The following is a 13,257-nucleotide window of genomic DNA, read 5'->3' on the forward strand; positions in this document are numbered from 1 at the left end:
AGCAAGAGCTACTTGCAGATATTCCTAGATATTTTATAATTATACCTTCCACTCCCATGAGTTAACCTCAAATGCTTTATGACATCTAATAATTCTCACTTTTCTCTGACATAAGTTGTAATTGCTCCTCTTATAAAGTCAGGGGATCAAGCCCCTGAGTAAATCAAGCAATGGCCCTATTTCTCTAGCACTACACAATTCAGTTTTCTTTACTCATGCTTATATATGCAGAAAGACCCAAGAAGTGACAGCTCTGTTATTACATAAACTAATTGTAAAAGGGCTCCCTACAGAACTCTAGTTGCTGGTGCTACAGATAGAAATGAGAAGGAATGGAGCCTGACAAAGTCATAATTCCTTGCAAACAACACACAAATAATCCAAGTTTTAAATAAAGCCCACCATCTGCACAGAATCTGCCTCTGACCAGTCTTCTGATGCCCTCTCCTAGTGTTCCCTGATAGATGACAGATTCCCATGTGAGAGTAGGAACTGCATCTGCCCAGAGTGCTCAACCCACATTCTTCCCTCTTCCCATATCAAACTTCTTGGCAATCAATGCCCTCTAAGATAGAGGGACCGACTCCTGGAACTCCTTCCCCTGCAGACCTAAGTGACCGAGGTCATAGCCACTTCTCCTCTCCCTGCCTCTAGTATGAGCCAGCATTACCCAAGGAGGTTGGACAACCAAACCATGTGGCCAGCACGCCACCTGAGTGAAAAATGTCACCATCTCTTCAAAAATCACAAGAGATCAGCTGTGGTTCATACCTGTCATCCTAGCTACTCAGGAGGCTGAGATCTGAGGATTGAGATTGGAAGCCAGCCTGGGCAGGAAAGTCTGTGAGACTCTTACCTACAATTAACCACCAGAAAACCGAAGTGGCACTGTGGCTCAAGTGGTAGAGCACTCGCCTTGAGCCGAAGAGTTGAGGGACAGCACTCAGGCCTAGAGTTCAAGCCCCATGACCAACAAAAACAAAACAAAACAAAAAACCACAAAGAGATGCTGGGCCAGAATAGATGTCCAGCACCAGGAGGTATAGGCTTGTGATCCTCACCTCTAAGGAGGCGGAGATCTGAGGATCTCTGTCTGAAATCAGTCCAGGCAGATAAATCCATGAGACTCCTTATTTTCAATTAACCATAAAAAGCTGCTAGTAGAGGTTTGGCTCAAGCGGCCAGGTGCAGCCTTGAGTGAAAAAGCCAAGTAAGAGCACTAGGCCCTAGTTCAAGCCCTAGTACTTCCTCACATATACCACCTTCCCTTCTTGCCAAAGACAGCAACTTCCAACTAGCCTGCTCTGACTCCTACCTGGGTTCCCTCCCCTGGGTTAAGCCAGTCCTTGTATGGAAAGGCCCATGTAAGTGAGCTTAGAGGTGGACCCTGCCAGCCAGCTTTCCCTTACGAAGATACCACAGTAGCCCCAGTTCACATCATGTTGTAACTACATGTGAAACTTCAGAGCAGAAGCACTAAGCCATTCAGCACTTGGACTCCTGACCCACAAAAGCTGTGACATAATAAATGCTCATCATTTTAAGTCACTCAGTCCCAGGGTAATTTGCTATACAGTAATGGATAATATGTTCATCTTATTTAATTCACAAATGAAAGTCATGCTTACAGTAATGCCAAATATTTAAACGGGGTTAACACATTAAACGTACTCCTTAATTCATTATAAATACATGAAAGGAAAACATATTATTTAAATAAATGTTGACAGTGAGTGCTTTTCACTTGTATATGTATATATATTTCTATATTTTAACTGCATTAGTTATATAATTTACTATAATTATTTGTAATTTCAAAATTAAGTACACAAGTTAATTTTTAAAACTTTTCTTTTAAAAATCTACTTATAAGCTGAGCGCTGGTGGCTCATGACTGTAATCCTAGCTACTCAGGAGGCTGAGATCTGAGGATCATGGTTCAAAGCCAGCCCGGACAGGAAAGTCTGTGAGACTCTGACTCTCTATTAACCACTAAAAAGCCTAAACTGGCGCTGTGGCTCAAGTGGTAGAGCACTAGCCTTGAGCTGAAGAGCTGAGGGTCAGTGCCCAGGCCCAGAGTTCAAGCCCCATGACTGACAAAAAAAAAAAAACTACTTACAAAGGAACATAAATAAATTAAATTTAAATTAAAGCGCACTTACCAGATCATAGTTATAGAGAGGTTGGCAGACTTTTTCCAAAGTGTACAAATATCTAACATTATCTTTTGATTCATTTGCTGTATCTGTGATTCTGGCATCCAGATCACGCCAGTTCTAAGGAGAAATGGCAGAATTCCATTGCAAATCCACTAAGTCAGTGTGTTACAGTTTACCGAGTTTACCCAGTTTACTGTCTTCCTGAATCAAATATATATTGAAATTGTAGACATCTAAGAGTTATTAACATATCTTTTTATAGTTTTTAAATGCTATTATAAACATCTTCAATGATTTACTAAAACTCAAGGGTCACTCCTTTTGCAATTAATATCCTATCTGTAGCCTTGAAATAGACTGGCTTTTACCTAAAGTGACTTTTCCAAGGCCAAGTATTGGTGGCTGCGATCTAAAGATCCTGGGTTCCGAGCCAGCTTCAGCAGACACATCTGAAAGAGTCTTATCTGCAATTAGCCAGCAAAACACCATTAAGTGGAGGTTTGACTCACGTGGTAGAGCACTGACCTTGATAGAAAAAGCTAAAAAAGAGCACAGGGGCCCTGAGTTCAAGCACAAAAAATTAAAATTCAAGTAAAATAAAGTGACTTTTCCGGATTAATTCTTTGATACTGTATGGCTCTAGGTCTTCAAGAATGGGCCAAGATATCAATGCAGAACTTCATTGTAAAAATAAACCTTTAATTTGAAGCAACTCCAATCTGAAATCAAAATTTCCTTGCAAGTGATCATCAAATATTCTCTGCTCAACTAAATGCAATTATGAGAAAGTTCTTCTTTATTCTGAGAAGAAATCTACTATGGTTTGAATGTGGTTTTGTCACCATGCTGAGCCTGCATTCCTCAGGACCACAATGTGGAGGTGCTGGGGTCTGTGGGAGATGATTTTCAGCTCTCGTGGTATGACATTTGTGCCCACAGAGGGGAATGTTTAAAGTGTGTCTAGCACACATGCGCTGCTCCCACTCTTCCCCATGCTCCCACCATGATGTCATTGTCAAACGGGCCACACAAGGCTGAATAAAGAGTCACCTGATCTTAGACTAATAGCCTCCAAACTGGGAGCTACAGAAACCTCTTTGCCTCATAAGTCACCTAAAAGCTGTCATTCTGTTAGACCAATGCAAAATGGACTAGAAAAAAGATTTTTGTCCTCTTTTTGTCTCCACTCACTAGTACAGCTCTGCCTAATGCAACATCAGAGAATATACAGCACCCCTTCAAACATTTGAAAACATTTACCTTATTATCCACCAAGTCTTAGACAAAAACAAATTTTTGAGTCTGGCCTGATAGCTTGCTTCCTCTCTTACTAGCACTGTGACCTTGAACAAGTCTTTGGGGGTCCATGAACTAAATAGCACCATCAGACAGAATTGGTACAGGGATCAAATAAGATGTTACAGGTAAGGTATTTAGCATGGTGGTTCGCACATGGTCACACATGGTAGCTGTTAGCTACTATTATCATTATTGCTAATAAATCTTACATGAAAAACAAAAGTTAATCACAACTCACTGGTAAACTACTGATTTCAACAATCTATGCCGTGTTTCAAAATGCCTAGAAGAGTCCCTGTAGAATATGCCAAGCTTTAAAATTAAGTAAGGCCTTTTACCTTCAACAGTTTGGAATGCGCAACGTTGAGGACATTAATAACAGCCTTACAGCTTGGTCCTTTGATCTGCTCGATGATGAAGTTGAACTTGGCTGACATCCGCTTCCAATGTTCTAGCTCAGTGAGGGGACCGGAATCATCAGCTTCTTTTCTCATCTGCTCGCTCTCAATAAGTACCTGCAATTAAAAACAACAACAGGGCCGGGCGCTGGTGGCTCACGCCTGTAATCCTAGCTACTCAGGAGGCTGAGATCTGAGGATCGCGGTTCAAAGCCAGCCCGGGCAGGAGAGACAGTGAGACTCCTATCTCCAATAAACCACCAGAAAACCGGAAGTGGCGCTATAGCTCAAGTGGTAGAGCGCTCGCTTTGAGCTGAAGAGCTGAGGGACAGCACCCAGGCCCAGAGTTCAAGCCCCACAATCGACAAAAAAAAAAAAAAAACAGGGCTGGGAAGGTGGCTCAGTGGTAGAGTGCTTGCCTTGCATGCATGAGGCCCCTGGGTTCGAGTCCTCAGCACCACATAAGCAGAAAAAGCTGGAAGTGGCACTGTGGCCCAATTGGTAGAGCGTTAGCCTTGAGCTGCCCAGGCCCAGAGTTCAGGTCCCATGACCGACAAAACAAAAACAATAACAATAACAACATAGATCTCAGTAAGTACCTGCAAAAAAAAAAATCATTGATTATGGAAATAGCACATTCTTTTCTTTTCTTTCTTTTTTGTTTTTGTCGGTCGTGGGGCTTGAACTCTGGGCTTGGGTGCTTTTGCTCTTCAGCTCAAGGCAAGTGTTCTACCACTTGAGCCACAGCACTACTTCTGGTTTTCTAGTGGTTTATTGGAGATAAGAGTCTCACAGATGCCAGGCGCTGGTGGCTCACGCCTGTTATCCTAGCTACTCAGGAGGCCAAGATCTGAGGATCACGGTTCAAAGCCAGCCCAGGCAGGAAAGTCCATGAGACTCTTATCTCCAATAAACCACCAGATAACAGGAAGTGGCGCTGTGGCTCAATCGGTAGAGCTCTCGCCCTGAGTTGAAGAGTGCAGGGACAGAGCCCAAGTCCAGAGTTCAAGCCCCATGACCGACAAAAAAAAAAAAAAAGAGTCTCACAGACTTTCCTGCCCAGGCTAGCCTCAGATCTCAGCCTCCTGAGTAACTAAGATTACAGGTGTGAGCCACCAGCGCCTGGCTTGGCATATTCTTATTTGTTAAAAATCTCAAAGCATATTCTCAAAGGAGACTACAAAGTGGAATAATATTCCACACTGAATAATGTTTAAAAACTCTCTGACTAAAAAGGAGCAATGGAGATTTTTCAAATATCTCCATGAAACTCCCAACAAATATTATACTTACGGGTAAAATGTTAGAAAATACCACTGGAGCCACACCAGTCACACTCAAGCAGAAATCATTGCTTTTGTGGCTGAGAAGACAGCTTAGTGGTAGAGTGCTTGGCTAGCATGCATGAAGCCTGGTTCCATTCCTCAGTACCACAGAAAAAGCAGGAAGTGGTGTTGTAGCTCATGTGGTAGAATGCTAGTCTTAAGCAAAAAGAAGCTTAGGGACAGGGTCAGACCCTGAGTTCAAGCCTCAGGGCTAGCACCAAATAAAAGGAAAAAAAAAAAAATCATTGCTTTTTTGTTGTTGTTCTTTGCTGGTTCTGGGTCTTGAATGGAAGGCTGCTTGAACTCAGGGCTTCATGCTCTTGCTTGGCTTCTTTGCTCAAGGCTGGCACTCTACCACTTAAGCCACAGCTCCCCTTCTAGCTTTTTGTGGCTAATTGCAGCTAAGTTTCACAGACCTTTCAGCCTTGGGTGGACTTCCAACCACAATTCTCAGATCTCAGCCTCCTGAGTAGCAAGGATTACAGGTATAAGCTACTGGCATCTGGCTTTTTATAATTGATCTTAAGTGATGCATAAAGAACAACAATCTTGGGCTGGGAAGGTGGCTCAGTGGTAGAATGCTTACCTTGCATGCATGAGGCCCTAGGTTCGATTTCTCAGCACCACATAAGCAGGAAAAAGAAGCCGGAAGTGGTGCTGTGGCTCAAGTGGTAGAGCACTAGCCTTGAGCTGAAGAGCTGAGAAACAGTGCCCAGGCCCAGAGTTCAGGCCCCACGACCAGATCCCCCCACCCCACAAAAAGAACAATCTTGCTCGAGAGCCAAGATCAGGCCAAGTTTTAAAACAGTTTCTAGCAGAGAATCAAAGATTCTCCTTCCCTTGACTTTTAGGGTCAAACTAAGATGGCTGAACGCACATGAGAACTAGGATTCAAGGTGAAGAGATCTGAGTGGTCGCACCTGTTCAATCTGCTTGTACCACACCATCAATACCTCCTCCAGCTGGTGAACAGTTTCTGAATTGCTTGCTGCGCTTGTCACTTCTTTAAAGGTGAGCAGTCTAGAAAAATCAATATTGTCTATCTTCTTTAACATCACAGTTCCCTCGATACTTATTCTAGCACCTTAAAGGGGAAAAATAATATGAAAAAGAGAATTTTTTTCATGTCAGTGTGTTGATTGTCAATACATGTGTCTAAGTCATAATTACTGAAACATCCAAGACCTAACACTGTACAGAAATAAGATTCTACATTGGTCATTAGAGTGTGACTCAATTTACTAATAAAATTGTGTGTTTTTTATAATATTGGCTGATTAGACATTTTAAAGGTTTTATATTTTTAAATATGGCTACACAAATTTTTAATTAAGGATATAGGAAGAAGACTGACAGAGTGGCTCAGTGATAGAATGCCTGCCTAGCAAGCATTAGGTCCTGAGTTCAAACTCCAGTGCACCAACACACACCCCCCACACACACACATAAATGAAGAGATCCATCCTTTCATAATACAAAAGAAAACATACCTTGTCCCTGCAAAGATCCCTAGAAACCAGGGGCCCTCATGCTTTCATATCTTATCTCTATGTCTCATAATTATTTAAACATTATCTAAGATGGAAATTTTCTATTTTTTTTTTTCCTCAGCCAGTACTTGAGTTTGAACTCAGAGCCTCATGCTTACTAGCCAGGCATTCTGTTTGAACTACAATCCCCAGCCCTCTCTCTTTTGAGGTGGGGCCTCATATATCTATGTGGGGCCAATCTCAAACCACCTCCTCTACATATGTGCCCCTTTCTGCTCTTTCTTGCCTCTCTCTCTCCTTTCTCACCTCTCTCTGTCCTCACTCTTTCCCCTCCTTCTCCCTTCCTCCCTCTTGTTTTTACCAGTGCTAGAAATCTAGGCCTCATACTCTTATACTGCTTTTTGGCTTACAGCAGGTGCTCTAGTACTTGAACCACACCTCTGCTTCTAGCTTTTTACTAGTTAATTGGTAATAAGAGTCTCAGATTTGTCTGTCCAGGCTAGCTTTGAACCACAATCCTCAGCTCTCAATTTCCTGAGTAGCTAGTATTGTAACATAAACTACTGGTTCCCCGTCTACCTATGCTTCTAGAATAGCTGGGTACACAGACATCTGCCATCACATTCAGCCTAATTGGATGAGAAGCAGGCTTGATCATTTTTTTGGTGGGGAGAGGAGGCACCTGGGCTAGCCTTGAAGTAATATCCTCCTGATCTCCACCTCCCCCAAGTAGTTGAGATTACAGTCATGAACCACTATACCCAGCTCTCTAATAACTACATCATTTCATTAATATGCTAATTTTTAGTGTTTTTTAAACCCTAAACATTATACTTACCATCTAAAAATGAAAGGTATCTGTTAATTGTCTCAATGAAAATATGCTTTTCAGATTCTCCCTGCTTGGACTGGTTTAAAGCACCCCAGTTGCTTGTGGCAAGAATAGCTGGGAGAAATAGCTTTGACAGCATCTTCCTGATTCCTTCTAAGAGTCCTTTCGATGCATCCAAAACAGTAAACATCACCTCCTGAAAGGGGGGCATTCATTGTTTTATAAACTGATTCCATGAAAGGATGAAAAATAAGCTATTTTTCATTGCAAGAAATGGACAATTCCTATGTTTTGTAAAGTATCAGGTAAACTCAAGTAATTATGAAAGTTAGAGCTCTGAAACCAACAAACTTTATATTCTTCTCCATTTTGACCATGTACCTGTCAGCTCACGACAGGGATGTTTCTTCCACTGCTTTAAATTCTGCTGTTGTAAGAGAAATGCAACCCAGCCCCCCCCCCCACATATAGAAGTCTTAAGTATATCGCTGTCCCAGTGAGCAAAAGAGCAAAGAAATTAACCCTTGAGCCAAAATTGTGGATAAAGAATGAATGATGAGGCAGAAGGACCCACAAGCCTAGAAACCAAAATTCCACCATCCATACATAGTGTGGCCTTTCAAGTAATACAACTTAAGTAGGGTAGAACTACCAAACCAACTAACTAAGAGGAAAAGTTAATCATGAACTACTGAGAACTGGTTGCTTGCTGTTCAACTGTGAATGTTTGGATGCTATGGTTTGAATATGGGTTACATCCCACAAAGGTCCATATATGAAGAGCTGGGTCCATCAGAATGGTTCTACTGAGAAGTAGTGAAACTGGGCAAAGTGAGACCTAGTGGGAAGTTCTTCAGTTACAGTCATGACATTGAAAGGGATTTTGGGCCCCCCCCACCTCTGTCTGTCTGTATCTATCTGCCTCTCTTTCTCTCTCTTTCTCTCTCTCTCTCTCTCTCTCTCTCTCTCTGTCTATTTGTCTCTGTCTGTCTCTTTCTCTCTACTTCTTGGTCAACATGTCAAGATATGATTGCTCAGCTTTTGCATAACAAGCCTTAAAGAATGCCCTCCTCTTTTAACTATGTGCACATCTAACCATAACAACAACAACAAAAAAAACCCCTAGAACATAAGCCCAGTGTGGTGACTCATGCCTGTACTCCAACCCATACTAAGGTAGTATGATCACTTGAACCCGGGAGTTTAGGGTCAACTTGGCCAAACATAGCAACATCCTTTTTAAAAATATAAACATTTCCTAGCATGTGTGAGGTCCTAGGTTCAATCCCCAGTAGTAGGGAAGGGGATGGGTAGAATAAACACCTCAACTATGAAAAGACTAGCTTACATAATGGACTAAACTGAAGAGAAATGACTAGGATTGAAGCTAGAGTAAGCAAATTGTATACACATATAGACATCAAAAGACAAAGAAGAAAGAAGACAGGAGACAAATTTCTTATGAATAGGACACCAAGGTGGGAGGGGTGTTTCATCAGCCAGAAGAGATAGATTAGATAGGATATATTAGATTGACAGATGATAGATAAGTTAGATAGATGATAGATACATAGATAGATGATAGATAATAGTACTGGATAGACAGTGTATGGGATAGATGATAGATTAGATAAGATGAATATGGGGGGGGGGGAGAGAAGGCAATCAACTAGCTATAAGGAGTCCTATTGCCAACCTGAACAATCTTTCAGCAATCTTTTCTATTATAAGCAGAAAAAGGACAATTAGATTGGGTTTCTGTTACTTTTCCTGATATAAGAAGTATTAAGAAGCCGGGCACCAGTGGCTCATGCCTGTAATCCTAGCTACTCAGGAGGCTGAGATCTGAGGATCATGGTTCAAAGCCAGCCCAGGCAGGAAAGTTCATGAGACTCTTATCTCCAATAAACCACTAGAAAACCGGAAGTGGCGCTGTGGCTCCAGAGGTAGAGCAATGGCCTTGAGCTGAAGAGCGCAGGGACAGCGCCCAAGCCCAGAGTTCAAGCCCCATGACCGACCAAATAAAAGAGATATTAAGAATAATAAAGAGAATTATTATTTGCTGAGTGCCTACAGTATGTCAGGCAATATAACAGGAACTGCTTACATTAATTGTATTAATTATACTTGTTTACAATATATTAATTGCTTATATTATCATTTAAAGGTACCATCATAATTCTGAAAGTAGGGTGCTATTCTTTCCAATTTAAGGGTGTCCAAAATCTAAGAAAGGGTGAACACCTTGCTGGAGGACATGCTGCTAGTCAGTGGAGAACCAGGAAGCAAATTTGGGTTTGTCAGGCTAAATTACTTGCTTGTTTTTTTCCATTCAGCCATTCTACCTTCCCAGGACTCCATTTAGCAATATCTCAATTTCTTTCTTCTAAAATTACTAATGAGTTAATGAGTGAAGCAAAGGTTAAGTAATATAACTAATACTTAAGACTATATGTAAATTTTGCCAGATCCCAGTGGCTACAACTGTAATCCTGGCTACTCAGGACTGAGATCTGGAGATCGTGGTTCAAAGCCAGCTGGGCAATGAAGTCCATGACATTCTAATCTTCAATCTAATCTTCAATTAACCACCCCAAAGCCAAAAGTGTAGCTGTGGCTCAAGTAGTAGAACACTGGCCTTGAGAGAAAAAAAAAAACAAAACAAAACTCAAGGACAGCATCCAGATTCAAGCAAGCCCCAGAACTGGCACAAAAAAAGAAAGGAAGGAAGGAAGCAAGCAAGCAAGGAAAGAAGGAAGTGAGGGAGGGAGGAAGGGGAAAGAAAGAAAGAAAGAAAGAAAGAAAGAAAGAAAGAAAGAAAGAAAGAAAGAAAGAAAGAAAGAAAGAAAGAAAGAAAGAAAGAAAGAAAGAAAGAAAAGAAAGAGAGAAGGAGAGAGGGAAGAAGAGAGGGAGAGAGGGAGGGAGGGAGGAAGGAAGGAAGGAGGGAAGGAACCAAGGAAGGAAAGAACCAAGGAAAGAAGGAAGGAACCAAGGAAGGAAGGAAGGGAAAAAAGAGAAATGAAAAATTCCATATACAGAATTGAATGTATTCCTAGTGAATAGGAAAGAAATGGAAATTATTTGTATACCATCTAGAAAAAAATGGAATTTTCATGAATTTTAAGAAGCAGTATCTAAAGGATAAATATAACTAAGCTACATTATAGCCAATCTTCTAGTTTCTTTGAATATATGAATACATTATTTTCTTGGAACTCAATTCAGTCCTATATATAGAAAAAGAGAGCAGAGGAAAGCACAAATGTGACTATGAAAACACATCAATGTTTGTATCTTTGGGAGGAAAATTAAACATACCTCATGAACACTTTTAGCATTCAAGGCAATGTCATTACGAAGGCGAACGAAAAAGAGACACAGCCCTTTCAGTTTGTCGGGAGCTGTGCTGTCTATAAACAATCTCATCATTTTCGCCCCTTTGCCTGCTCCAGGAAGACTTCGACCACATTCTGAAAACAAAAACCAGCAACTTAGCCAGGATTCCTGGCTGATCCAATGTGATAAATTATTGTGGTTCTCATTTTACTCCTGTTGTAAGAAATTTTTAAATATTATCATGAAATAACCTTTTGTCTATCAAAAGAACCCATGATTGCAATTCTGAAATTGTAGCTTCTGATACTTTTTTAATCCTGCTGAGTAACTGTTGAGTTTTGTGATCCGCTCCTCCCCCAAAGTTGCTTTTGCTTACACAGCCGGTCTGTTTCTGTTGCTTACAACCAAAGAATCCTGATTCATGGCCTATTAACAATAGAAAAACCCAAATACTTATTCATGGAGATGGCACCTATACTTACATCCTCCCCAATTTTCCTTGCTAAAACACCCTATTTTTGTCCCATTGGCAACGGGCTCATCCTCAGGGAGAAAACAGCTTTTCCCCACCTCTTTACGCCCTGGAGCAGCCACATGACCTAGTTCCTCCTGATAAAGGAGGAAGACATGACCACCAACGGCACAATGGATACTATATAGAATTTTTTGTGTGTGTGACTCAGGCCCTTGGTTCTGTCCCTGAGCTTTTTTTGCTCAAGACTAGTGCTCTACCACTTGCAGTTTTTTGGTGGTTAATTGGAGATAAAAGTGTCTCACAGACCTTCCTGACCCAGCGGTCTTTGAACTACAATCCCGATTTCAACCTCCTGGGTAGCTAGGATTATAGGCATGAGCAACAGTGTCCAGCCAAATAGAATTTTTTTTTCCAAGTAGAATTTTTTAAATGAAGGAAATATGTAATGCCATAGGAAAAATGTCTAAGGTATACGAGTAGAGAAAAAAAGCAAGTCAAGAATAAAATGTGTGGTCTGGGAATGTGGCTTAGTGGTAGAGTATTTGCTTAGCATGCATGATGCCCTGGATTCTATTCCTCAGTACCACATAAACAGAAAAAGTGAGAAATGGTACTGTGGCTCAAGTGGTAGAGTGCTAGTCTTGAGCAAAAGTAACTCAAGTTCAGTGCCTAGGCCCTAAGTTCAAGCTTCAGGACTCACAAAAAAGAAATTAAATTAAATGTGTTACTGTGATCCACTTAAAAAATGATGTGCATTTATATGATAGCATATGCATATGACAAAGACACAGAGAAATATTTAACAAACTGATCACGTGTATTATTTTTACAGGCTCAAACACAATTTCCCCTTTGTTTAGGCAAATTGGGCTCTGAACATTCTTCCTCGGATTTCTTCCTTAATCCGCAGGGAGTTGACTTCAGTGATAATAACAGTCATTGTTTCAGGGAGCTATAAACAACCTAAATCATCATAGGAGATCTGTTCTGAAAATTATAGTTCTATCACCCTAATGAAATACAACACAGCTGTTAAAATTTTAATTGTAGAACAAGTTTTTATTAGATGGAGAAGACAATATTGTCAAACTTTAAAAGCCACTGTGGAATAACACAATAGAGTTGGATCCTATTTTTTTTCATAAAATATGTGTCAATACCAAAGCAGTTATGAGGGGTATTTATCAAAGAACTAATACTTTTCCCAACAAAAACGGGACTGCACATGGCTATTTTTCTCCTAATTATAGATATTTCCATATTTTTCTATAATTTCCAGCTAGCCTTGTGATTTTTAACCAGTTGTAAAAATATGAGCTTAAACAATAATTCCCCCAGGATAAGAGTTATGAGAAATAGAAAATCCAGGGTAGACTCAGTCACTAATTTTGAGTTTACATATCTTGTTGCAGAAATAACTCTGGATACATGAGGGAAGTTGGTTCCAGAGTCCCCAGGGACTCCAAAGTCCATGCATGGCCAAGTCCTTTATATAAACTATAATTGTATTGCTCAGCACAGGTGGCTCATGCCTGTGATCCTAGCTACTCAGGAGGCTAAGATCTGAGGACTAGAAATAAAGCTAACCGTGGCAGGAAACTCCATAAGACTCTATCTCCAGAACTGGAGCTGTGGTTTGAGTGGTAGACCACTAGCCTTGAGCTAAAAGAAGCACAGGAACAACACCCAGGCCTAGTTCAAGCACCAGACAGGCACAAGGTAAATAACTGTCAGAGTATATCATTTAGGGGATACTGACAAGGAGAAAAATCTCTAAGTGTTTAGTACACATGTGATTTTTCCCAATACTTTCCAGTCTTAGTTGGTGGAGTGAACCCCTGATGAAGAATCCATAGATACAGTGGGCTGACTGTGTATACATTAAACAATTAGGAGGAAAGCAGAACATGCTGAGTGCTGCGTTTCCAATGCAACCCTTCAAT

General features: G+C 40.9%; 1 protein-coding gene across 1 annotated transcript in view; it reads right to left on the minus strand.

Annotated features, from left to right (window-relative positions):
* Dnah8 (dynein axonemal heavy chain 8) overlaps positions 1-13,257 on the minus strand; it is a 211,723-nt gene that overhangs the window by 184,654 nt on the left and 13,812 nt on the right. The window contains exons 3-7 of the mRNA XM_042683923.1: positions 10,822-10,973; positions 7,510-7,699; positions 6,102-6,265; positions 3,797-3,973; positions 2,163-2,276 (exon numbers count right to left, since the gene is read on the minus strand). Coding sequence (XP_042539857.1) covers positions 2,163-2,276; positions 3,797-3,973; positions 6,102-6,265; positions 7,510-7,699; positions 10,822-10,932 — 756 coding nt within the window. The 5' untranslated portion in view covers positions 10,933-10,973. The remainder of the gene's footprint in view (positions 1-2,162; positions 2,277-3,796; positions 3,974-6,101; positions 6,266-7,509; positions 7,700-10,821; positions 10,974-13,257) is intronic.

This window comes from Dipodomys spectabilis, unplaced genomic scaffold, assembly GCF_019054845.1.
Source record: "Dipodomys spectabilis isolate Male_0828 unplaced genomic scaffold, ASM1905484v1 ptg000085l, whole genome shotgun sequence".
NCBI classification, from domain to species: domain Eukaryota; kingdom Metazoa; phylum Chordata; class Mammalia; order Rodentia; family Heteromyidae; genus Dipodomys; species Dipodomys spectabilis.